Source organism: Scyliorhinus canicula, chromosome 15, assembly GCF_902713615.1.
Source record: "Scyliorhinus canicula chromosome 15, sScyCan1.1, whole genome shotgun sequence".
In the NCBI taxonomy this organism is placed as follows: Eukaryota; Metazoa; Chordata; class Chondrichthyes; order Carcharhiniformes; family Scyliorhinidae; genus Scyliorhinus; species Scyliorhinus canicula.
The window spans coordinates 140558825-140584913 of record NC_052160.1 but is presented as its reverse complement, the minus strand read 5'-3'; the positions used below and the strand labels follow the sequence as shown (position 1 = coordinate 140584913).

At 45.6% G+C, this 26089-nt stretch overlaps 1 protein-coding gene across 1 annotated transcript; it reads right to left on the bottom strand.

The window, feature by feature from the left end:
• Positions 1–12621: 12621 nt before the first annotated feature.
• Positions 12622–21342, bottom strand: tomm6 (translocase of outer mitochondrial membrane 6 homolog (yeast)). Its single transcript, XM_038820981.1, has 3 exons — positions 21149–21342; positions 20057–20164; positions 12622–12836 (listed from the first exon to the last, which is right to left on the bottom strand). The coding sequence occupies exons 1-2, from the start codon at positions 21247–21249 to the stop codon at positions 20068–20070; spliced, it is 198 nt and encodes a 65-aa protein (XP_038676909.1). The 5' UTR covers positions 21250–21342; the 3' UTR covers positions 12622–12836; positions 20057–20067.
• Between the last annotated feature and the right edge of the window lie 4747 nt (positions 21343–26089).

Here is a 26089-nt window from a genome sequence, read left to right as displayed (position 1 = left end):
CACCCTACTTAAACCCACGTAACCCATATACCCGTAACCCAACAATCCCCCCATTAACCTTACACTACGGGCAATTTAGCATGGCCAATCCACCTAACCCAACGCCTCAGAAGAACAGCAATAACTCTTGTAGGATGATCAAGGGAGCACTGGTCTGAATAGATAGTGACATGTAACTACTGCAAGCCTGATGGAATTATGGAGAGTTGGCAGTGGTGTAAACCTTTATCCAGTAGTGGTTGCAGGTCACTACTAACTCAGGCATTTACCAGTGTAACCTGCCAGCAGGCTGTGTGCTCCAGCCAATTGCAGCTCCTCCCCATGTCTTGTGTAACTACCTCACTCAATTGTGCGCTGTATTAATTCAGCAAGTAACTCTGGATGGGGGGAATTATGTAGATATTGCACCAGTAAGATCTCCCAGCAAAACTGCTCAAAGCTGGCTGGGTAGATTCAATATGTTACTGCCAAGTTATGCTGCCAGAGGTCTGTACAACTGGCATTTATTTAATTGGGCTTGTCTAACGATTGTGTCTAAGTAGTGTTTTTTGCATTACAGGTCATGACCACCAGTACGGCATTAAATTGCTGGCATTTACCTTTTATAAACTAAATCAAGATTTAATTTTAAACACCCTTGAAAGCCAAGTTGCGGGATTGAATACAGATCGTTGTTTCAAAATGAATTAGGAAACCTGAGTCCAGAAAATATAATGGTGCAATTTATATTCCAGATTTTAACTTGGGGTGCACAGCAGCAGTTTCCAGTAAGGTAAATCAGGAGTAGAAAAGGTAAAAATTTGCATTTTGGGAGCCCAGTGGTGTGCATTGGATGTTGACCCATGCCGGGGGAGATGAGGTGAGGTGGGGGGGGAAACACCATTCAGCCCCTCAAGCCAACTCTGCCATGCAATTAAAACTTGGTTAATCTGCACTTCAGCTTCATTTATCATCCTTTGCTCCATATCACTCGACACCCTTGCCCAACACGTCTATCTATCTCAGGAATTGAAAGCTTCCAGCATCCACAGTCTTAAGGGAGGGTGAGTTCCAAACCTCCTCTACCATATGTGTGGAGTAAGTGCTTCCTGAATGGCTTAGCTCAAATTTGAAGATTAAGTCTCTTTGAATTTTTTTGTGGCCTTGCCCCTCCAAATCTCTTTAAACTTCCACCAACACCACAACAACCCTCCAAAAACTCAGCATTCCTCCAATTCTGACACTTTCTGCATCCGATTTCCTGTGCCCCACCATTGCCAGCGGTGCCTTTGCGATTCTTAAACTCTGGAATTCCCTCCCTAAACCGCTCAGGATTTCACCCTTTGTAAGATGTTCCTTACTTTTTGGTCACCTGACCTAACATTTCCCCATCCTTGCCCATTGCTCGATTATGTCCCTGTGAAGCGTCCTGATGTGTTTTGCTTCGTTAAAGGTGCTAATATAAATGCAAGTTCCTGATTTCCCTACCAGAGGAAATAGTTTCTCCATGTCTACACTCTCAAATCCTTCTGACATGTTACCACAAGCGGATCATCTCTCAATCCTTCTACTCAGGTGAATACAAGTCAGGTTTATGCAACCTGTCCTCAGAATTGTATCCTTTTAGTCTCGCCCTGGTAAGCCTGCACCAAATCCAATATAGCCTAAGGTGAGCTGCTCAAAACTCAATGCAGTTCTTCAGTTGGAGTTTGACTAAGGCTCTGCAATAAACATAACTTTAATTGAATTTTTTATTACTTTTTAGACCTAGTTTTTAAAAATATTTTTGAGTTCAAGCACACAAATCTTTGCTCTTCGACAGTCATGCAGGAAATATCCCCAAGAGTTTATTTCTTGGGTCCAATATGGAATATCTTTTACGTGCCCAAGTTGAACTCGCATCTGCAAAGAGTTTTGCCCACTCATCTAACCAGTCTATGGTGCTCTACAACTTCCTACTCCCATAATCACTGCTTATTGCCCCTCTTTAGATGCCCAAAGGATCCTGGTGGAGCCTTGAGGAACACGCCTTCACCTGTTGGCGCAAGAGTAACCTTTTTTAAAAAGCAGGGGGGAAACGTTACCTTGGCCTCCCGTGGGCAGGATGCTGTTTGCCAGATTGGAATGGAAATTCGCCACTTAAATTAAGCCCTCACTGCCCTGAGGCAGGTAACCTTCCCGTTTCAGAATAAAGGCAAATTAAGATAAAGTGTGGGAAGGTGGTGCTAGTACCACTCACCTGCCATCTTAACCTGTGGCTGGGAAGGGAGGGAATGGTTACAATCAGGAAATTTTGAAAAAGATACGGTCTGGGTTTAATGAGATGTTGCTATTTCAAATTCTGAGTTATTCCAAAATGTTAACTCTGATTGTCAAGTTGTGTTATATAGGTTGTTTAATTCAAATCATTGGATAATTCATTTTTATAAGGATAAAAATAACTTTGAATTGTCAGGAGTAATCAGGAATAACCTAGAACAGATGCAGAAGCATAATTACATTTTGGGAATCATTTATCAAACAAAGTAATAGAAACAAATTTGATGTTTTTCAAAATACAATTGGATTAGCGAGAGCCAAGTTAATATACTAAAGAAATTAGTTGGATGGACTAAACAGTCCTGTTTCATTCCTGACTCCTCTTATGCTGCCTAAATGATTGGGCAGTATACAAGGAAAAAAACAAGACGCTTGTGATCCTTGGCTTTGACGCATGAGATTTTAGGAGATCTTTTGGGAAAGTGTTGAAACACAGCAAAACAAGAGTGAAGCTCCAATAAACAGGAATACTGAATCCACAGTAGCAAACTGGAGAAGCAGTCCACTTTATTGGCACAAAAGTTGTCATTTATAATTGCTGTCACAAGATGTCAGCAGTGTGCTTTAGAAATTCAATCTCGTTTATAAAATATACTGTCTCTGAACAATGATACAAATATAGAAATATAACTGGTGACTGTGAGAATTTAGGGCTTTTTCATTTAACTTGATTTAAAATATTTCCTCGTCTCCCCCCCACCCCAATCCTCTATTAAAGTCACTTGCATAATGTTTCTAATGACATGCACCTACCTCTGATAGAGAACACATACACCCACACATACAGATGGGTCTGCTCCAATGTTGCTCCAGTGTTACTCCATGAGTGTTCACAAATAACAAGCTGGCATTGCTCTTTATTCAGTGAATTATCTTCTGCAGCGACTCTCATGAGGAATCTAGGGTTCTCCCACTTGGGGTCTGTATTTCTGAATACAGTTCATGATGGCTGCACCTTCAATTCAATCTCCTGCGCTCATCTGCAAGTAGTTGCATTGGAGATTTACTTCCTTCCCGTTTAAAACAAAATCTTGTGAATATATCCTCTATCGTGGCCCGGATGTTTTAAAAAGACCCAGTAGCTTCTGGTCCTTAGCCGTGTATAACCTGTATAACCAACGTTGCACAGCGCTATTCACCAATTAAATCCCCACTCGTTAGATTACAAGTCCCTTTGCAGCAGCCATTTGCTCGACCTTCATAACAATTGCAAATTAAAAGTCGGTACGTCTACAAAACACATTTTGGTTTCACATTGCCCACTTTGTATAAAATAAATCTTCAGTTGCATTTCTTTGCTGTTCAGCTTGGCCTATAGGAGAAGCTAGTTTCACCCCTTGTGCTTATTGATCTGGACATGTCTCCTCTTTCTCTCTCTCTCTCTCTCTCTCTCTCTCTCCCCCCCCCCCCCCCCCCCCCCCCGTATATTGCAGCCTGCTTGTAGATGGTTTCAAATTTTGAATGTTTTATTTAAATGTCTCCATTGTCATGAACACTAAAATAATTGGTACAAAGGAAATTGTAACAGGTTTTTATACGTTATATTGTTGTATGTTGTAATTTCTCTTCTTGAACTCGCATGCACTTGCACTCTTAAAAATATGGCAGCTGAGGTGAGCAGGTATTAGACTGAAAAGGTACAGTTTTTACAGTGAAAACCCTAGTGTCACCCTACTACTTGATTACAAGAACTGCCATCTTCTGGATTCAAACAACACAATACTGTGGTGGTGCTGACTGCGCGTTGTGTCTGTGAATGCAAACTGTTCTTACCAGCAGATTTTAAGAAAATAAACACATATATACTAGTGTACATTTTTGTGAACTTCATAATGTAATATATTGATGAAGATTGTTTTTTTTAAAAAAAAGTCCAGTTTCTTTTATGTTTTTGTTTTTTTATAAAAACAAAATTTACTCAGGCCTATTGTTACCAGGTCCGAAAGGGGGTAGTGATCAAATTGCCTCCTAACGTTTACTGCCTTGCATGTGGAAAGCCCCAGTTACACAGGCAAGAATGTCCAGAGGAGGGGATTGGGGTAACGCCATTGCAAAGTTACCTCTTTTGAGTATTAAATGAAAATCCCAATGGCTAAAACAAGTGATTTGATTCAGTTTGGTCTCAGACAGTGGAGCAGCAATCTGCCTTTCCAAAATTGTCACCCTAGCCTACCACATCAGGTATGGATGATGGAGATACACAGTGTAGTCAGGACTGAAGACAGTGGCTTGTATCTAGACTTTGAAGATGGAAATTGTGCAAGTACTGTAAGGAAACATTCAGGAGTTTAAGGGCGGCACAGTAGCACAGTGGTTAGCACAGTTGCTTCACAGCTCCAGCGTGCCAGCTTTGATTCCTGGCTTGGGTCACTGTCTGTGTGGAGTCTGCATGTTCTCCTCATGTCTGCGTGGGTTTCCTCCGGGTGCTCTGGTTTCCTTTCCCAGTCCAAAGATGTGCAGGTTCGGTGGATTGGCCATGCTAAATTACCCCTTAGTGTCCAAAAAGGGTGGGTGGGGTTATGGGGATGGGGTGGAGATGTGGGCTTAGCTAGGGTGATCTTTCTAAGGGCCGGTGCAGACTCGGGCCAAATGGCCTCCTTCTGCACTGTAAATTCTATGATTCTATAAGATGTGCATAATTGAGGATTATTTTGAAAGCTACAAAGGGCGTTCATTATGCCGTACAAAAACAAACAAGTGCATCTATTACGAAAGTGCTCTGTCAATAACGTTTTTAAAATTCTCTGTATGGGCCCTGTACCTGTTCCTGTGGCTTCATTAATGGTCAAATAAAAGCTTGGGGTTCCTCTTCCCTACGTACAGAGCTTAGGGGCACTGATTTCCCCACAACCCCAAAAGGATTCTCCAGCCATTTTCCTTCCCGCTAAAAGTTGAAGAGCGTCGGTTGCCAACCTTCTGAAATTAGAGACCTGACTTTGCAGACATGAAGTTACCACTGTGAAGTTGCACAGTAAATACTCAAATCTGTGCAGGACTGCACAGGAGTGCATTCTTTAAAATTTATAAATATATATGACCAAAAACCTGCTCTGCAATATTAAATTACAGTAGAGTTTTAAAGTGCATAAAGTTCGGACAGGGTTAAAAGGTTCGGGCGACATCACAAAATAATGCTTTTATTTTTTTTTTATCCGTCTATTTCAAACCTCGTTTAGCTGACAAAGGTACAATATGCTATAAACTGCCTGTGTAAATGGGGCTCGAGAATGGTCCATTGTTTTTTTTTTGTTTGAAGCACATGCATGTTTCTTTTTTTTGTTGTTTAAGTTTTTCTAGCTAGTGCCATGAATTCATTGAAGGCATGTGGTAGCAAGGAGTGTGGCTGGAGCCGCTCGCGAATTGTATTGTTATGTTGGATGTTCAGTAGCAGGTTTTAAATGTTAGATTAGGGCACTTTGTTCATGTGTTAGCAAATGTGGTTTGGTATTAATGAGTACGGCACATTGAATCAGGGTCCATTCCTGTACTGTCTTGCTATGTCAACCAATCTGGATTTCATATCCTGTGATTTGATTTTTTTTTTAAATAGAAATGATTTTTCTAAGCTTTTGTCTTTCTACATCTATTGTTTTGTAAGTTAAAGTTCCTAATAAAGAAAAATAAAGAGTACAACTTTAGAATAAAACAGTAATGCAATGACTCTCTTTAAATACTTTATTCTGATTGTCTCCTCTTATCTCGACAATTGTGGTTATGGTTTCCCTATTTTTCTGCTGCATTATCTAAATTCTTCTGCGATGTTAGCAGAGGCCTACTTCTAGCTTCATACGTTATCCTTCATTTTATCAACAACTATAATTTGGGAATTAGATTTTAAGTTCTCTTTATTGCATGGAATCACGAATCATGGAGAAGAATACATAGAACTTTTGCCTAGAAACATTAATCAATACAATGGTTCAGTTTGAAGAAACGCAGCAGAGTTGGGTAATCCTTGCTAGGGAAACGGCCATAGCTCAAATACATGTCAAATTAAAACCCTCCTTTCGAGAAATCTGATGCCCAGCCACTAGATCGGAAATTGAATGCCGTCTCGTCCCTCGTGTTAATTTGGATGAGTGAGGCCAACTGAAGGCTCCCCATCCTGTCATCTTCACTTCCGTCGATATGCATACTCCATACAACGATCGCTGGGTAGCATTTAGGAACACGCTCCATTTTAAATTTCCTACCTCGGTAGAAGGCAAACGGAATTTTGACATTTGTTGCAAATGGAATAGAGGATAAAAGCAGAGAAGTCCTGTTGCAACTGTACAGGGCATTGATGAGACCGTATCTGCTCACCGTTTTGGTCCCCTTGAGGAAGGATGTAAATGCATTAGAGGCAGTTCAGAGAAGGTTCACTAGAATTATCCCACGGATGAAGGATTTTTCTTCTGAAGATAGGATTGAGATGTTTAGGCCTATTCTTCCTGGAGTTTAGAAGAATAACAGACCTAATTGAGGTATGTAAAATGCTAAAGGGGATCGGAAGGGTAGATGTCGAGCAGATGATTCTGCTTAGAACATAGATCAGTAGAGCACAGTACAGACCCTTCAGCCCACGATGTTGTGCCGATCATTTATCCTAATCAAAGATCAACCTAACCTACACCCCTTCAATTTACTGCTGTCCATGTGCCTGTCTAAGAGTCGCTTAAATGTCCCTAATGACTCTGACTCCACCACCTCTGCTGGCAGTGCATTCCACACACCCACCACTCTGTGTAAAGAACCTACCTCTGACATCTCCCCTGTACCTTCCTCCAATCACCTTAAAATTATGTCCCCTCGTGACAGCCATTTCCACCCTGGGGAAAAGTCTGGCTATCCACTCTATCCATGCCTCTCCAAAGCATCCACATCCTTCCAACAATGAGGTGACCAGAACTGGACACAATATTCCAAGTGTGGTCTAACCAGTGTTTTATAAAGCTGCAGCAAAACCTCGTGGCTCTTAAACTCAATCCCCCTGTTAATGAAAGCCAACACACCATACACTTTCTTAACAACCCTATCAACCTGGGTGGCAACTTTGAGGGATCTATGTACGTGGACCCCAAGATCCCTCTGTTCCTCCACACTTCCAAGAATCCTGCCTTTAACCCTGTATTCAGCATTCAAATTCGACCTTCCAAAATGAATCACTTCACATTTATCACGGTTGAACTCCATCTGTTACTTCTCAGCCCAGCTCTGCATCCTGTCAATGTCCTGTTGTTTTTTTAAAAAAATAATTTTTATTCAAATTTTCACAAAAAAGAAAACAATAACAGAAAATTCTAAGAACAAAAAAAAACAGAACCCCCCCCCCCACCATAAATACAAAAGAGAAACAATAAATTAACGCCCGTCATTGGCAAAAAACAGATATTCAACCCAAAACAAAAACAAAGAGACAACCCCCCCCCCCCCTCCGCGTTGCTGCTGCTGCTGACCTTTTGTTTTTACCGTTCTGCCAGGAGATCTAGGAATGGTTGCCATCTCCTGAAAAACCCCTGCACTTAGGGCAAATTTCACTCTCTCCAATTTAATAAACCCCGCCATATCGTTGACCCAGGCCTCCACGCTTGGGGGCCTCACATCCTTCCACTGAAGAAGAATCCTCCGCCGGGCTACTAGGGACGCAAAGGCCAGAACACCGGCCTCTTTCGCCTCCTGCACTCCCGGGTCAATGTCCTGTTGTAACCTGCAACAACCCTCAACACTATCTACAACTCCCCCAACCTTTGTCTTCATCGGCAAACTTACTAACCCACCCTTCCACTTCCTCATCCAAATCATTTATAAAAACCACAAAGAGTTTGGGGGGGGTTTGTTACATGTGTTGTTACGGGTGCTGGGGGTGTTTATTATTGTTATTATTGTTCTGTTGCTATATAATTTTCAAAAAATTCCAATAAAAATTATTTTTTTTAAAAACCACAAAGAGCAGAGGTCCCAGAACAGATCCTTGCGGGACACCACTGGTCACCAACCTCCAGGCGGAATACTTTCCATTCACTACCACTCACTGTCTTCTTTTGGCCAGCCAACTCTGTATCCAGACAGCCAAATTTCCCTGTATCCCATGACCCCAACTTTCTGAATGAGCCTACCATGGAAAACCTTCTCAAATGCCTTACTGAAATCCATATACACCACATCCACTGCCCGACCTTCATCAATGTGTCTCGTCACATCCTCAAAGAATTCAGTGAGGCATGACCTGCCCCTCACAAAGCCATGCTGACTATCTTTAATCAAACTATGTTTTTCTAAATAATCATAAATCCTATCTCTCAGAATTCTTTCCAATATTGTGCTCACCACAGACGTAAGACTGATGGGTCAGTAATTCCCAGGGATTTCCCTATTACCTTTCTTGAATAGGGGAACAACATTCACCTCCCTCCAATCATCCGGTACTACTCCAATGGAGAGTGAGGATGCAAAGATCATCGCCAACGGTGCAGCAATCTCCTCCCTTGCTTTCTGTAATAACCTTGGGTATATCCCGTCAGGCCCAGCACATCCTCCTTAATATCAACCTGTTCAAGTCTATTAACCTGGTTCACACTGTTCTCATGAGCAACAAGGTCCCTCTCTCGAGTGAATACTGAAGCAAAATATTCATTTAGGGCCTCCTGCATCTCCTCAGACTCTAGGCACAAGTTCCCTCCACTATCCCTGATCAGCCCTACTCTCACTCTGATCATCTTATTTCTCACATAAGTGTAGAACGCCTTGGGGTTTTCCCTAATCCTTCCCGCCAGGGCTTATACATGCCCCCTTCTAGCTCTCCTCAGTCCATTTTTGAGTTCCTTGGTCCATTTCTGAGTTCCTTGTTGGACGTGAGAGGTTAGGGTTTTAGGCTTCGGGGGGGGGGGGTTGGCGGATTTAAAACAAATGAGGAATTGTTCCATTTAAAAGGGCTGTGGATCTGTGAAATTCTCTATCCCAGACATCAGAACGCTAAACAAATTTGAGGAGATAGGTTTTTAATTAGTAGTGGGATTGAAGGATTATTGGGAGCAGGCAGGAGAGTCGGGATGAGATCAGTCATGATCGTACTGAATGGCTGAGCAGGCTCAAAAGGTGAATTGCCGATTCTGCTCCTAGTTTTTATGTACTTGTGTCAGGCACTAAAAGCACCCCAATAATAGAAAATCAGGGAGGAACTTAAAATAATCATTATCACTAGAGAAAAACTAATGGGACAAAGCAGTAAAATCATTGGGAATATGCTGGAATCCATTATTAACGAAGACATGACATTTAGAGAATTATTTTATGGAATGGAAATCATGTTTGACAGGTTGGGTGGATAAAAGGCTTGCAGTAGGTGCAATGTATTTGGGTTTCCAAAAGGAATTAGATATGGTGCACAGTGTGGCCCCCCACAGTGTTCACCCCCACAACCTAAAGATGTGCAGGGTAGGTGGATTGACCATGTTAAATTGCCCCTTAATTAGAAAAAAAAAACAGATTCTCTAAATTTATATTTAAAAAAATATGATGGACAAAATAGGAGCTATTGTGGTGTTATATTAGCATGGATAGAGAATTGGCTGATTGGCATGTGAACTCGTGGTGGCACAAGGATCAGTGCGGGAGTCTATGGGAGTGATTTTGAGCCAGCGTTAGCCATCAGCATAAACAGTAACATGGGCCCAAAATCTCATGACAGTCGGAAAACGAGATTCTCGCCGGCGGGATCTCTTCCGGTGTTCCATGTCCCTCACTGGTGTCATAATGAGGGTGGGGACCTAATTTCAATAAATTGTAATAAATTTAAATATAATGAAAAGGCTTCCCGCCATATGTTCTCCCCTCACTGAATATTCATACCGTGCCGAGGTTTACCACAGGTACTTCAAAATTGGGAAGCAGTTGAGGGGATCTGCCGAGGATGCAAAGGTAGGTCCCTGGGACAGGACCTCTGGCAAGACCCATTTGGAAGGGCTTCCCCTCATGTGTGTGGAGGGTGGGGGTCACTTGGGAAATGGGGCGGGGGGGGGGGGGAGTTAGCACCGATTGAGGCATCCTTTAAAGATGGCGCCCTGATCTCTTGTGGAGCTGGTGTCGATGGTTCCATCAGGCACTGTCCCCGCTGGAGTGACGGCAGAAACAAGAGTGCCAGAGAATGTGGAGAGAAAACTGGACTGTGCAGCTGGAGAGTAACACTGGCTTTCTTGCTAAAACCAGCACTGACAATTTATCAGAAGATTGCACCCTATATTCCTGACTTGGCTGAAGGGGCCAAGGTAGGTCAGCAGCTTGTGAGAAGAACTAGTTCACAAAAGGGCAATAGATAGGTTAAGCGACCATGAAAAACATGGCAGATGGGAGTATAATGTGATGAGTTTACCCACTTGACAGAAAGAATAGAAATGAATATTTCAGCACGGAGAGATGTGGGTGCCCTTGTAAATAAAACAAAATTAGCGTACAGATAAGAGCAAGTAATTAGGAAGGCAAATGGAATGTTGGCCTTTATTTCAGGGGGAATAGATCAAAGTAGCACATCCTTGCTACAACTGTACAAGGCGTTGGAGAGACCGCACCTCTGTTCGGTTTTGGTCACCTTATTTAAGCAGGGAGAAGGCTCACTGGAATGAAGACGTCTTGTGAGGAAAGGTTGAGTAAGTTGGGCTTACACTCAGTGGAGTTTAGAGGTAATTTTACTGAAATGTCTGATTCCGAGGGGTCTTTCCTCTTGTGTAGGAAATCTAGAACTGTGGGGCGGTCATCCATTCGAGACAGATGCTAAATTTCTTCTGAGGGCCATGACGCTTGGGACTTCTCAGCCCCAGAGAGTTGTGGAGGCTAAGTAATTAAATATTCAAGGCTTGATAGACAAAAACTTGAGCTAGAACTATAGGGCAGTGCTTTTCAACCAGTAAGCCATGAGAACTGTCAGTGTCACATGGAATTCTGTCCCAGGTCCAAGAATAGTCAATAACCGAACCTTCAATACTGCACAGTCGAGAGTGAAGAGATTCCTAGCTATTGGTGTGAGGGACCTCCAGTTGAACTAAATGCTAAATTTGTGTTTTTTTTAAAAAGCAAGTCACGGGCCAGACTGAACCATCAGACAGACCATTTGGCATGTGGCACTTAAAAAAAAATGTCAATTATTTTTGCCGCATTCTTTCTTGTAAAGTGGGGACAATTACCTTGTTGACACAATTGTCTTTATTCATTTACAGATTTGATTAGCATAGGAAATCTGTTCTGGTTTCCCAGGTTAACCAACGTCCCATATCGTTCAAGAAAATGGATCAAATCGCTCCCATAAACAGCGTTCCCGTTCAAATTTCTAGACAAAGTGGTCCAGCGTGAGATAATAATCCAACTCGTCAACCTTTCAGCCCAGAGCCCATCCAGCAAGTGAAATAAACTCAGGTTATTTCGAATGGAATCAGCAAGACTGAATTAGATTTCCCCAGAGTGCCATGGAAACAGCCAGAATAATAATCTTTATTAGTGTCACAAGTAGGCCTACATTAGCAAGTAGGCTTACATTAACACTACAATGAAGTTAGTGTGAAAATCCCCAAGTCACCATGTGAATGCGTGTCTAATTCACTTGTCTCTCAGTCCGGAAGAAACTATCTCGAACACGTCCGTACTTCAGAATATTCTTTATTGCGATCGGGGCCGCTCTCTAGGTATTCCAAAGAAACACCTCTCTGAGAGTGCCAAAGTCTTGCTCAAAACACCCTTCTTTTATATGTTTTTTTAAGGGGTTGTCTCTTACATTCACTTGAGCTTGCCTCCAGTACAGATTACAGCTTGTTTTTACCAAATGTTTAGTACATGGTTAATTTGTTGTCATATTTTCAATACATAATTTTACAGACATTGAGGTAGATATTGAGGTTATCTATTGGCACATGATAATGTAGCAGTTTTAGCTTAATTAGTAAATGTTAGCTATAATTGCAAGCGGCCCCCATATTTCATATCTCATCATCCGGCCATTCGCCTTGTTTCTCAAGGCTGTTTGGCTTATAGTCACACTCCCTTACCTTGAACATCCTTCAATGGCTTCAATAACATATTCTTTTAATTCGTGATGTTCCACCTGGCTCTTTCTGGCTATTAACCCTCGCTTCACATTCTCAACGACACTCTGGTGCCGAGGTCCCAGGTTCAATCCCGGCTCTGGGTCACTGTCCGTGTGGAGTTTGTGCATTCTCCCCGTGTTTGTGTGGGTTTCGCCCCCACAATCCAAAGATGTGCAGGGTAGGTGGATTGGCCACGCTAAATTGCCCCTAAATTGGAAAAAATGAATTGGGTACTCTAAATTTAAATATAGAAATAACTGAAGATGCAGGAATGTGTTCCAAATTTATTGTTATTAGGATTTGAACATTTGTACATATTTAAGTAATTTATGAAGCCAGTTAATTCTGCACATCAATTTGCTTTCCGTGTCTGTAAGACCACAGCTGCCGTGCATCTGTGTAGCAGTGGTTTTGATCACAGCAGAGAAAGGTTACAGCACAGCGATGTTCATGGTGGACCGCCAGCTATTACGAGATTCCCAGCATCTGCAAAATAGCACAGAAGACATCAGGAAGAATTCCAAGCAATAAAAAAGTTACATCATTTATTACTAATGGGGTGGTAGGTGGCACAGTGGTTAGTATTGCTGCCTACGGCACTGAGGACCTGGGTTCGAATCCCGGCCATGGGACACTGTCCATTCAACTCACTGTTGAATGAAACAAGGGAGGAAATACTGTAGCAGGAGCACTGGCAATAATTTTCAATTCATCTCTGGCTACGGGAGAGGTGCCAGAGGATTGGATAGTCAATGTGTGTGTGTGTGTGTGTGTGTGTGAGTGAGAGTGAGAGTGAGAGAGTGAGAGCGTGTGTGAGAGTGAGAGTGTGTGTGAGAGAGAGAGAGAGAGAGCGAGAGTGTGTGTGTGTGTGTGTGAGAGTGAGAGAGTGAGAGTGTGTGTGTGAGAGTGAGAGAGTGAGAGTGTGTGTGAGAGAGAGAGAGAGAGAGAGAGAGAGCGAGAGTGTGTGTGTGTGTGTGAGTGAGAGTGAGAGTGAGAGTGAGAGAGTGAGAGCGTGTGTGAGAGAGAGAGAGCGAGTGTGTGTGTGAGAGAGAGAGAGCGAGAGAGCATGTGTGTGTGTGTGAGAGAGAGAGAGAGAGAGAGAGAGTGTGTGTGTGAGAGTGAGAGAGTGTGTGAGAGAGAGAGAGAGAGCGAGAGTGTGTGTGTGTGTGTGTGTGTGTGTGTGTGTGTGTGAGAGAGAGAGAGAGAGCGAGTGTGTGTGTGTGTGTGTGTGTGTGTGTGTGTGTGTGAGAGAGAGAGAGAGAGAGAGTGTGTGTGTGAGAGTGAGAGAGTGTGTGAGAGAGAGAGAGAGAGCGAGAGTGTGTGTGTGTGTGTGTGTGTGTGTGTGTGTGTGTGAGAGAGAGAGAGAGAGAGTGTGTGTGGTCAAGAATAGTCAACATGGTTTTGTTGAGGGGAGGTTACGTCTGACCAACTTGATTGACCAGCTGTGTAGATGAGGGCAGTGCATTTGACGTAGTTTACTTTGACTTCAGCAAGGCTTTTGATAAGGATCCCCATGGGATCCAAGGAAATTTGGCAAATTGGATCCCGAATTGGCTGAGTGGGAGGAAGCAGAGGGTGATGGTCGGGGTTTTTTTTCTGACTGGAAGCCTGTGTCCAGTGGAGTCCTTGCTGTTTGTGGGTAATATAAATGATTTAGACTTAAATGTAGGAGATTTGATCAGCAAGTTTGCAGATGATACGAAAAGTGGTGGGGTGGTGAAAAGTGAGGATAGAATTAGATTACAGAAGAATACAGATGAGCTGGTCAGTGGCTAATTGAATTTAATCCGGATAAATGTGAGGTGATGCACTTAGGCAGGACCAACAAGAGAAGGGAATACATGATGAACGGCAGGACCTTGGGAAGCACCAATGATCAGAGGGACATTGTTGTGCATGTACACTGGTGCCTTAAGGTAGCAGGGCAGGTGGTTGAGAAGGCATATAGTATTTTATTAGCCGAGGCAGAGAGTTTAAGAGCAGGAAGGTTATGCTGGAACTGTATAAAATGCTGGTTACATCATAGCTAGAGTATTGTGTGCAGTAGTGTAGCACAGTGGTTAGCATTGCTGCCTCACAGTGCCAGGGACCCAGGTTCGATTCCAGTGGGTGACTGTCTGTGTGGAGTTTGCACTTTCTCCCAGTGTCTGCGAGGGATCCCTCCCACAGCCCAAAGATGTGCCGGGTAGGTGGATTGGCCACGTTAAATTGCCCCTTAATTGGAAAAAAAAAATCTAAATAAAAAAAAAGACATGGAAATAACTGCAAGCAGAGTTAGGTGGGAACCATCTCACATCTGGGGGTCTTCCTGAAACTTAAATTTCAGGGTGAACACAAATCTCATGCAACCACTCTTGAATCCTGAAATATCAATTTTCATATGGAAGCAAATTCAGACAGCGTACAAAATAGGAGTGGGTATAGGCCATTTGGCCCATCGACCCTGCTCCGCCATTCAATAAGATCGCGGGTGATGTGTTTGTGTTTCGAATCGCACATTTCCCATCACCCCCCAATAACCTTTGGTTCCCTTGCCTAAGAACAATCTCTCCACCTCCACCGTCAAAATATTCAATGACGTCCAGCGCCTTCTGAGGCAGAGTTCCAAAGTTGCACAGCCCTCAGAGAAGCCAATTCTCCTCATCTCTGTCCTAAAAAGGCAACCCTTAGGGGCAGCTCGGTGGCGCAGTGGTTAGCCCTGCTGTCTTATGGCACCAAGGACCCGGGTTCGATCCAGGTCCTGGGTCACTGTCCGTGTGGTTTGCACATTCTCCCCATGTCAGTGTGGGTTTCATCCCCAAACGACCCAAAAACGATGTGCAGAATAGGTGAAATGGCCACGCTAAATTGTACTTTAACTGGAAAAAAAAAACGAATTGGACACTCTAAATTTTGTTTTTTGTTTTTTTAAAAGGGCAACCTCTAATTTTAAACCAGTGTCCCCGAGCTCTGAACTCACCCATAAGGGGAAAGGTCATTTCCACGTTCACCTTGTCAAGGCCGTTCAGGATCTTACCTTCTTCAATTAAGTCACCCCTCAATTTTCTATTCTCCAGTGGAAAGAAGCCTAGCATTTCCAACCATCCCTCATGACAGCCAGCATATTCCAGGTATCAATCTAATAAACCTCTGAACCACAAACGCTTTCATATCCTTCCTTGAATGAGAAAACTGAAACACAACATCCTTACATTTAGATTTGATTCCTCGCACAATAAAGGACAGTGCTTGTTCAGAATGTTTGAGGTGAAGGACGCCGTCAGTATCCCTGCTGATTCCATCTGTGGGAAGTGCACCCATCTCCAGCTCCTCAGAAACCATGTTAGGGAACTGGAGCTGGAGTTGGATGAACTTCGGATCATTCGGGAGGCAGAGGTGGTCAAAGATAGAAGCTTCAGGGATGTAGTTACTCCGAAGACTGAAGATAGATGGGTGACAGTGAGAGGGGCTGGGAGGAAGCAGTCAGTACAGGGATCCCCTGTGGTCATTCCCCTTAGTAACAACTATACCGCTTTGGATACTGGTTTTGGGGGGGGGGGGGGGGGGGGGGGGGACGACTTACCAGGGGTAAGCCATGGGGTTCAGGTCTCTGGCACAGAGTCTGTCCTGTTGCTCAGAAGGAAAATGGGGAGAGGAGTAGAGCATTAGTCATTGGAGACTCCATAGTTAGGGGGATAGATAGGAGGTTCTGTGGGAACGAGACTCGCAGTTGGTGTGTTGCTTCCCAGGTGCCAGGGACCGCGATGTCTCGGATCATGTTTTCGGGATCCTTAAGGGGGAGGGGGAGCAGCCCCAAGTCGTGGTCCACATAGGCACCAACGACATAGGGGGGAAAAGGGATAGGGATGTAAGGCAGGAATTCAGGGAGCTAGGGTGGAAACTTAGAGCTAGAACAAACAGTTATTATCTCTGGGTTGTTACCCGTGCCATGTGCTAATGAGACGAGGAATAGGGAGAGAGAGCAGTTGAACACGTGGCTACAGGTATGGTGCAGGAAGGAGGGTTTCAGATACCTGGATAATTGGGGCTCATTCTGGGGTAGGAGGGACCTCTACAAACGGGATGGTCTGCACCTCGACCACAGGGTTAACAATATCCTGGGGGAGAAATTTGCTAATGCTCTTTGGGAGGGTTTAAACTAATTCAGCAGGAGGTTAGGAACCTGAATTGTTGCTCCAGTATACAGGAGGTTGAGAGTAGTGAGGTCATGAGTAAGGTTTCAAGGTTGCAGGAGTGTACCGGCAGGAAGGTGGTTTAAAGTGTGTCTACTTCAACGCCAGGAGCATCCGGAATATGGTGGGTGAACTTGCAGCATGGGTTGGTACCTGGGACTTCGATGTTGTGGCCATTTCGGAGACATGGCTAGAGCAGGGACAGGAATGGTTGTTGCAGGTTCCGGGGTTTAGATATTTCAGTAAGCTCAGGAAAGGTGGTAAAAGAGGGGGAGGGGTGGCATTGTTAGTCAAGGACAGTATTACGGTGGCAGAAAGGACATTTGATGAGGACTCATCTACTGAGATAGTATGGGCTGAGGTTAGAAACAGGAAAGGAGAGGTCACCCTGTTGGGAGTTTTCTATCGGCCTCCGAAAAGTTTCAGAGATGTAGAGGAAAGGATTGCAAAGATGATTCTGGATAGGAGCGAAAGTAACGGGGTAGTTGTTATGGGGGACTTTAACTTTCCAAATATTGACTGGAAACGCTATAGATTGAGTACTTTAGATGGGTCCGTTTTTGTCCAATGTGTGCAGGAGGGTTTCCTGGCACAGTATGTAGATAGGCCAACAAGAGGCGAGGCCACATTGGATTTGGTACTGGGTAATGAACCAGGACAGGTGCTAGATTTGGAGGTAGGTGAGCACTTTGGGATAGTAACCACAATTCAGTTACGTTTACTTTCGCGATGGAAAGGGATAGCAATATACCGCAGGACAAGAGTTATAGCTGGGAGAAAGGCAATTATGACGCAATTAGGCAAGACTTAGGATGCATAGGATGGGAAAGGAAACTGCAGGGGATGGGCACAATTGAAATATGGAGCTCTTTCATGGAACAGCTACTGCGTGTCCTTGATAAGTATGTACTAGTCAGGCAGGGAGGAAGTGGTCGAGCGAGGGAATCGTGGTTTACTAAAGTGGTTGAAACACTTGTCAAGAGGAAGAAGGAGGCTCATGTAAAGATGAGACGTGAAGGTTCAGTTAGGGTGCCCGAGAGTTACAAGTTAGCTAGGAAGGACCTAAAGAGAGAGCTAAGAAGAGCTAGGAGGAGACATGAGAAGTCTTTGGCAGGTAGGATCAAGGATAACCCTAAAGCTTTGCATAGGTATGTCAGGAATAAAAGAATGACTAGGGTAAGAGTAGGGCCAGTCAAGGACAGTAGTGGGAAGTTGTGCGTGGAGGCCAAGGAGATAGAGGTGCTAAATTAATATTTTCCGTCAGTATTCACGCAGGAAGAAGACAATGTTGTAGAGAATACCGAGATACAGGCTACTAGACTAGTAGGGCTTGAGGTTCAGAAGGAGGATGTGTTAGCAATTCTGGACAGAGTGAAAATAGATAAGTCCCCTGGGCTGGATGGGATTTGTCCTAGGATTCTCTGGGTAGCTAGGGAGGAGATTGCTGAGCCTTTGGCTTTGATCTTTATGTTGACATTGTCTACAGGAATAGTGCCAGAAGACTGGAGGATAGCAAATGTTGTCCTCTTGTTCAAGAAGGCGAGTAGAGACAACCCCGGTAACTATAGACCAGTGAGCCTTACTTCTGTTGTGGGCAAAGTCTTAGAAAGGTTAATAAGAGATAGGATTTATAATAATCTAGAAGGAATAATTTGATTAGGGATAGTCAACACGGTTTTGTGAAGGGTGGGTCGTGCCTCACAAAACTTATTGAGTTCTTTGTGAAGGTGGCGAAACAGGTGGACGAGGGTAAAGCAGTTGATGTGGTGTATATGGATTTCAGTAAAGTGTTTGATAAGGTTCCCCACGGTAGGCTATTGCAGAAAATACGGAGGCTTGGGATTCAGGGTGATTTAGCAGTTTGGATCAGAAATTGGCTCGCTGTAAGAAGACAGAGGGTGGTGGTTGATGGGAAATGTTCAGCCTGGAGATCAGTTACCAGTGGTGTACACAAGGATCTGTTTTGGGGCCACTGCTGTTTGTCATTTTTATAAATGACCTAAAGGAGGGCGTAGAAGGATGGGTGAGTAAATTTGCAGATGACACTAAAGTTGGTGCGGAAGGATGTTGCAGGTTACAGAGGGACATAGATAAGCTACAGAGCTGGGCTGAGAAGTGGCAAATGGAGTTTAATGCAGAAAAGTGTGAGGTGATTCATTTTGGAAGGAGTAACAGGAAGACAGAGTACTGGGCTAATGGTGAGATTCTTGGTAGTGTGGATGAGCAGAGAGATCTTGGTGTCCATGTACATAGATCCCTGAGAATTGCCACCCAGCTTGATAGGGTTGTTAAGAAGGCGTACGGTGTGTTAGCTTTTCTTGGCAGAGGGATTGAGTTTCAGAGCCATGAGGTCATGTTGCAGCTGTACAAAACTCTGGTGCGGACGCATTTGGAGTATTGCGTGCAGTTCCGCATTATAGGAAGGATGTGGAAGCATTGGAAAGGGTGCAGAGGCGATTTATCAGAATGTTGCCTGGTATGGAGGGAAGATCTTATGAGGAAAGGCTGAGGGACTTCAGGCTGTTTTCGTTAGAGAGAAGAAGGTTAAGACGTGACGTAATTGAGGCATACAAGATGATCAGAGGATTAGATCGGGTGGGCAGCGAGAGTCTTTTTCCTCAGATGGTGATGGCTAGCACAAGGGTGAATAGCTTTAAATTGAGGGGAGATAGATATAGGACAGATGTCAGAGTTAGGTTCTTTACTCAGTAGTAAGGTCGTGGAATAACCTGCCTGCAACAGTAGTGGACTCGCCAACATTAAGGGCATTGAATCATTGGATAAACATATGGATGATAAGGGAATAGTGTAGATGGGCTTTAGAGTCGTTTCACACGTCTGCGCAACATTGACGGCCAAAGGGCCTGTACTGCGCTGTAATGTTCTATGTTGTACCCGTGTACAATGTGACTCGCCCACCAAAGCTTAGATCACTCTGCAACTTGGAATTCTGCAATCGTACTCCCTCTAAGTAATGCTCTGCTTCTTTATTCATCCTGCTAAAGTGAACAGCTTCACATTTTCCTGCATTATATTCATTTGCCAGATTTGTGCCCACTTCCTCAACGAATCATAGAATGTCTATACTGCAGAAGGAGGCCATTCCACCCATGGAGTCGCCCATGGAATCTGCACCAACCTAGGCCCAATCCCCTGTAACCCCACCTAACCTTTGGACACTAAGGGGCAATTTAGCGTGGCCAATCCGCCTAACATGCACATCTTTAGACTGTGGGAGGAAACCGGACCACCCGGAGGAAACCCACGCAGACCCAGGGACAACGTGCAAACTCCACATCACGTATTGTCGAACAGGGTAAGAGAAGTCAGCGTGAGATCTCGTTCTTGATTCTAACCCATGAACAGCCTGCCAGGGACAGCATATCAATTTGTCAGGGCAAGTGATTATAGAGCTTGGCTACCGTACTATCCACGGTCAGCAATGCTCGCTATAAAGGTTTCACTCACGAACCTTGAGCAGAGTTCAGAAGATTCAATCCAAGTAACACTTCAGCATCCTGCTGCACGACTTACCCTGATCACATTTATGCCACAGGCTGAGGTGCCATCAAATCAATGTCCGATAGGTTTCGGGCAATGTAAACGCCTGCAGCAAACAACCCAAGGTTTACGATCAAGTTCCTATTAAAAAAGAAAAGGAAAATACAAGCTGTAATTAGTTACCATTGGAGGGGGAGGGTGGGACACACACACACACACACGCGCGCGGGGCGGGTGGGACACACACGCGCGGGGAGGGTGGGACACACACGCGCGGGGAGGGTGGGGAACCCACGGGGAGGGAGGGGGGGCACACCAGGGGGAGGAGGGGGTGCACACAAGGGGTAGGAGGGGGGGGCACCCGGTGGAGGAAGGGGGGGCACACAGGGGGAGGAGGGGGGCACACGGGGGGAGGAGGGGGGCACACAGGGGAGGAGGGGGGCACACAGGGGGAGGGGGGGGCGCCCACAGGGGGAGGAGGGGGGCACACAGGGGGAGGAGGGGGGCACACGAGGGGGAGGAGAGGGGGCACGGACACAGGGGGGGGAGGGAGGGGGGCACACAGGGAGAGGAGGGGGGACACCAGGGAGCGGAGGGGGGGCACACAGGGGGAGGAGGGGGGCACACCGGTCATGGGAGGATGGGGGGGGCACACAGGGGGAGGAGGGGGGCACACAGGGGGAGGAGGGGGGCACACAGGGGGAGGAGGGGGGCACACAGGGGGAGGAGGGGGGCACACAGGGGGAGGAGGGGGGGGCACACAGGGGAGGAGGGGGGCACACACGGGGAGGAGGGGGGGGCACACACGGGGTGGAGGGGGGGGGCACACACGGGGTGGAGGGGGGGGCACACACGGGGAGGAGGGGGGGGCACACACGGGGGGGGGGGGGGGGCACACACGGGGAGGAGGGGGGCACACACGGGGAGGGGGGGGACACACACGGGGAGGAGGGGGACACACACGGGGAGGAGGGGGGGGCACACACGGGGAGGAGGGGGGGGGCACACACGGGGAGGAGGGGGGCAGTGGCGGATTCATGACGCCCACCACAGCCGAACATCCTGTTGCCATGGGGACGGGGGTGCTATCCCCGGTGTGTGTGGCTCCAGTCGGGCTGCCCTCACCTCCTGAAGTCGCTCCTGTCGGTGGCCAGGGCCCAGGCCGCTCTCAGCAGGTCGCCCAGGCCGCGCGGACAGGCCGCCTCGCCTTTCTTGGGAGCCGCCATCTTGTGTCGGGAGGGGAAGCGCTTCACGGGGACACCAGGGCCGCAGAGACCGTGTCGCTGCCATTACCGTCCCCGCGCCGGGAAACACCAGCACGGAACAGAGTTCCGGGCGTGCCCTGGGCTCCCCTTCCAGGTGTGTCCCTGTCTCTCTGGGCCTCAGTGTCACCTGTTGCACTGCTTCTTCTTCCCCATACAGAAATTTAAAAACGTGTCAAGGAGGCACATCACATAATTTGAGACTGAACATAAGAGTCCTTCTAATTAAATCTATTTTATTATAATGTCATGCTCACTGAAAGTGACTGCAGTGGTTTGCAGCTGATTATTGTGAGATTAAAAATACTTGTTCCTTAAATAAAAGCAGAACATGCAAGGAATGCACTGGCAGAAATAGTTTTTAAAAAATAAATTGACAGTACCCAATTGTTTTTTTTCCAATTAAGGGGCAATTTAGCATGGCCAGTTCACCTGCCCTGCATATCTTTTTCTGTTTTGGGCTTGAAAGCCACGCAGACACGGGGAGAATGTGCAAATTCAACACTAAGTGACCCGGGGCCGGGGTCGAACCCGGGTACTCAGAGCCGTGAGGCAGTAGTGCTAACCACTGCGCCACTGTGCTGAGTGGCATAGTCATAGGGATGGGCATCAAATGCCAGCCCAGACCAGCAATGCCCATATCCCAAGAACAAATTTTAAAAACTCATTCGGCACAAATGGTTGAACTGGGGCATCACGGTGCACAGTGGTTAGCACTGCTGCCTCACGGCACCGAGGTCCCAGGTTCGATCCCGGCTCTGGGTCACTGTCCGTGTGGAATTCAGTTGCATTTTTGGACACACTCATCTCCATCAAGGACGGTCACCTCAGCACTTCGCTTTACCGCAAGCCCACAGACAACCGCACGATGCACCACTTCTCCAGCTTTCACCCAAAACACATTAAAGAAGCCATCCCCTATGGACAAGCCCTCCGTATACACAGGATCTGCTCAGACGAGGAGGAGCGTAACAGACACCTACTGATGCTGATAGATGCCCTCGTACGAACGGGATATGGTGCTCGACTCATCAATCGACAGTTCCAACGCGCCACAGCAAAAAACCGCACCGGCCTTCTCAGAAGACAAACACAGGACACCACTGACAGAGTACCCTTCGTCGTCCAGTACTTTCCTGGGGCGGAGAAACTACGACATCTTCTTCGCAGCCTTCAACACATCACCAATGAAGATGAACATCTTGCCAAGGTCATCCCCACACCACCACTACTTTTTTTTAAAATTTAGATTAGCCACTTATTTTTTCCAATTAAGGGGCAATTTAGCGTGGCCAATCCACCTACTCTGCACATTTTTGGGTTGTGGGGGCGAAACTCACGCAGACACAGGGAGAACGTGCAAACTCCACACGGACAGTGACCCAGAGCCGGGATCGAACCTGGGACCTCAGCGCCGTGAGGCGGTTGTGCTAACCACTAGGCCACCGTGCTGCCCACACCGCCACTACTGGCCTTCAAACAACCGCGCAACCTCAAACAAACCATTGTTTGCAACAAATTAACCAGCCTTCAGAACAGCGACCACGACACCACACAACCCTGTCAGGGCAATCTCTGCAAGACATGCCAGGTCATCGACTTGGATACCACCATTACACGTGGAAACACCACCCACCAGGTACGCGGCACATACTCGTGCGACTCGATCAATGTAGTCTACCTCATACACTGCAGGAAAGGATGCCCCGAAGCGTGGTACATTGGCGAGACCATGCAGACACTGCGACAACGAATGAACGGGCATCGTGCGACAATCACCAGGCAGGAATGTTCCCTTCCAGTCGGGGAACACTTCAGCAGTCAAGGGTATTCAGCCTCTGATCTCCGGGTAAGCGTTCTCCAAGGCAGCCTTCAGGACACGCGACAACGCAGAATTGCCGAGCAAAAACTTATAGCTAAGTTCCGCACGCATGAGTGCGGCCTCAACCGGGATCTTGGATTCATGTCGCATTACATCCACTCCCCACCATCTAGCCTGGACTTGCAAAATTCCACCAACTGTTCTGGCTTGAGACAATTCACACCTCTTTAACCTGTGATTATCCCTCTCTCTGGATCTGTAATGATTTGATTACCTGCAAATTCTCGCATTTTAAGCACTGTCCGGCATCGCTGACTTTGTCTATATAAATGTTTCTGGATCATACCTCTCCAGTCACCTGAAGAAGGACCTGCGCTCCGAAAGCTCGTGTTTGAAACAAACCTGTTGGACTTTAACCTGGTGTTGTAAGACTTCTTACTGTGCTCACCCCATGTCCAACGCCGGCATCTCTACATCGTGTGGCGTTTGCACATTCTCCCCGTGTTTGCGTGATTTCTTTTTTTTTTTTTTTTAAATTTTCTTTTTAATAAATTTAGATTACCCAATTATTTTTTCTATTAAGGGGCAATTTAGAGTGGCCAATCCACCTACTCTGCACATTTTTGGGTTGTGGGGGCGAAACCCAAGCAGACACGGGGAGAATGTGCAAACTCCACACGGACAGTGACCCAGAGCCGGGATCGAACCTGGGACCTCAGCGCCGTGAGGCGGTTGTGCTAACCACTAGGCCACCGTGCTGCCCGTTTGCGTGATTTCATCCCCACAACCCAAAGATATGCAGGGTAGGTGGATTGGCCACGCTAAATTGCCTCTTAATGGGAAAAAAATAATTGGGTACTCTAAATTTATTTCAAAAACAAATGGTTGAACTGTTCAGAATTGCCAGGGAGGAAAAGAAGAAAATAGAAAAAAATCTTTCACAAATAGCTATGTTCGGGCGGCGAGGCACGGTGGCGCAGTGGTTGTATAATATAATAATCTTTATCGTTACAAGTAGGCTTACAATAACACTGCAATGAATTTTTTTAAATTTAGAGTGTCCAATTCACTCATTTTATCCAATTAAGGGGCAATTTAGCATGGCCAATCCACCTACCCTGCACATCTTTGGGTTGTGGGGGTGAAACCCACGCAGACACAGGGAGAATGTGCAAACTCCACACGGGCCGTGACCCAAAGCTGCGATCGAACCTGGGACCTCGGCGCCGTGAGGCAGCAGTGCTAAACACTGCAATGAAGTTACTGTGAAAAGCCCCTAGTCGCCACACTCCGGCACCTGTTCGAGTACACAGAGGGAGAATTCAGAATGTCCAATTCACCTAACAGAACATCTTTTGGGACTTGTGGGAGGAAACCGGAGCACCCGGAGGAAACCCACGCAGTGGAGTCTGCACGTTCTCCCTATGTCTGGGAAAATGTGCAGACTCTGCGCAGACAGTGACCCAAGCCGGGAATCGAACCTGGGACCCTGGCGCTATAAAGCAACAATGCTAACCAGTTAGCACTGCTGCGTACGGTGCTGAAGAACTGTGTTCGATCCCAGCCCTAGGTCACTGTCCGTGCGGAGTTTGCACATTCTCCCCATGTCTGCGTGGGTTTCAGCCCCCAGAACCCAAAGATGTGATGGATTGTCCACGCTAAATTTCCCATTAATTGGAAAAAAATCATTTCTAAATAAAATAAAAACAGCTATATTGTCAGGATCATAAAATAGGCACAACTTGCATATTTTGTCCTTATTGTATCGATGTGTACCTTGCAACATGTGTGCAAAGAGCTTTTTAGGTAGATTTTATTGTGTGTAGCAGATATAACTCTCTGTGTTCAGTGTTCTATGGACCAAAACTTTAACTCTTCTCTGCTTTTAGAAAGAGTGACAATTTATTTATGTTAAGAGAATCTTTAATCCTAAAATGTAATGCTCCAATTATATCTAAAATGTAATGCAATAATTATATCTGAATTCTACCTAATTATCTACATTCCACCTAATTATATCTATAATCCCTCACATGGCTTTTTACCATATGTCTCCCTCACTGGTTCTTTCATAATCTGTTCTGCTGCTGAGCTAAGGGACAAATAAATTCATCCTAGGACATCTAATACTTGTTCTGGCCTCAGTCTAAGTAACGTGGGGTGGGAATGCAACAGAAGCCTCCTGAGAACTCCCTCTCCTCCGTTTCCCCTGCTTTGCAATACCGGTCAGATCACAATTAGGGAACCAAGAAAGGAGGACTTGTGTTTGACGTTTCTCTGGGGTTCTGTGTGACTGGAGTGAGACACCGTCCCTTATTAAATCAGGTACTAACCTGAGAGAGAGAGAGCAGCTGGGGTTTTGCTGCCTGTAAATATTTCAACAGGCATCTGAATTGCAGAGTGATGACCATAAAGTGTTGTGAATTGGACAAGGTCGATGTCCCTTCCCCCGGCTAGGCAGTCAGATAACATTGTGCATATGAATTATTGAAGCTTCTTCTATCAGCCACTGTACGCAGCCCGTGTGACATTCCTAGACACCACAAGAGTATTGGCAGGGAACTTACCCAGATAATTTAGCTTTGAATTTCACTGCTGTTGTCATCATTTTTCAACTGGACTCAAAAAGAGGGATTGTCGATTATCGAAAATGGGTGATTATTTTATTCCTGAAGTATTTAATAGGGAGGGCGTCCTCAGTAAAATATAAGCTTTGGGGAAATAATAGACATTTTCTTATTCAGGTAATTCATTTAAACATGAAATAAACTGAGAAAACCACAGAGAAAAATTCTTCAGCCTGTTTAAAGATACCACAGTGTCAGGAGATAGTAAGAATGGTGATACTATTTGGTTAGACTTAAGGAACAGAAGGAAAATTGTTTCTTCATCGAATTATAGAATCCCTAAAGTCCAGAAGGATGCCATTCGGCCCATTGAGTCTGCACCGATCCTCCGAAAGAATAATCTACCTAGGCCCAA

What these genes read in the sequence shown, in the direction of transcription:
- tomm6 (XM_038820981.1), bottom strand. Translation starts at nt 21,249, where the DNA reads ATGGCGGCTCCCAAGAAAGGCGAGGCGGCCTGTCCGCGCGGCCTGGGC. An exon ending in GACAGGAGCGACTTCAGGAG is followed by an intron (nt 20,165 to 21,148) that starts GTGAGGGCAGCC and finishes CTTTTTTAATAG; the next exon opens with GAACTTGATCGTAAACCTTG.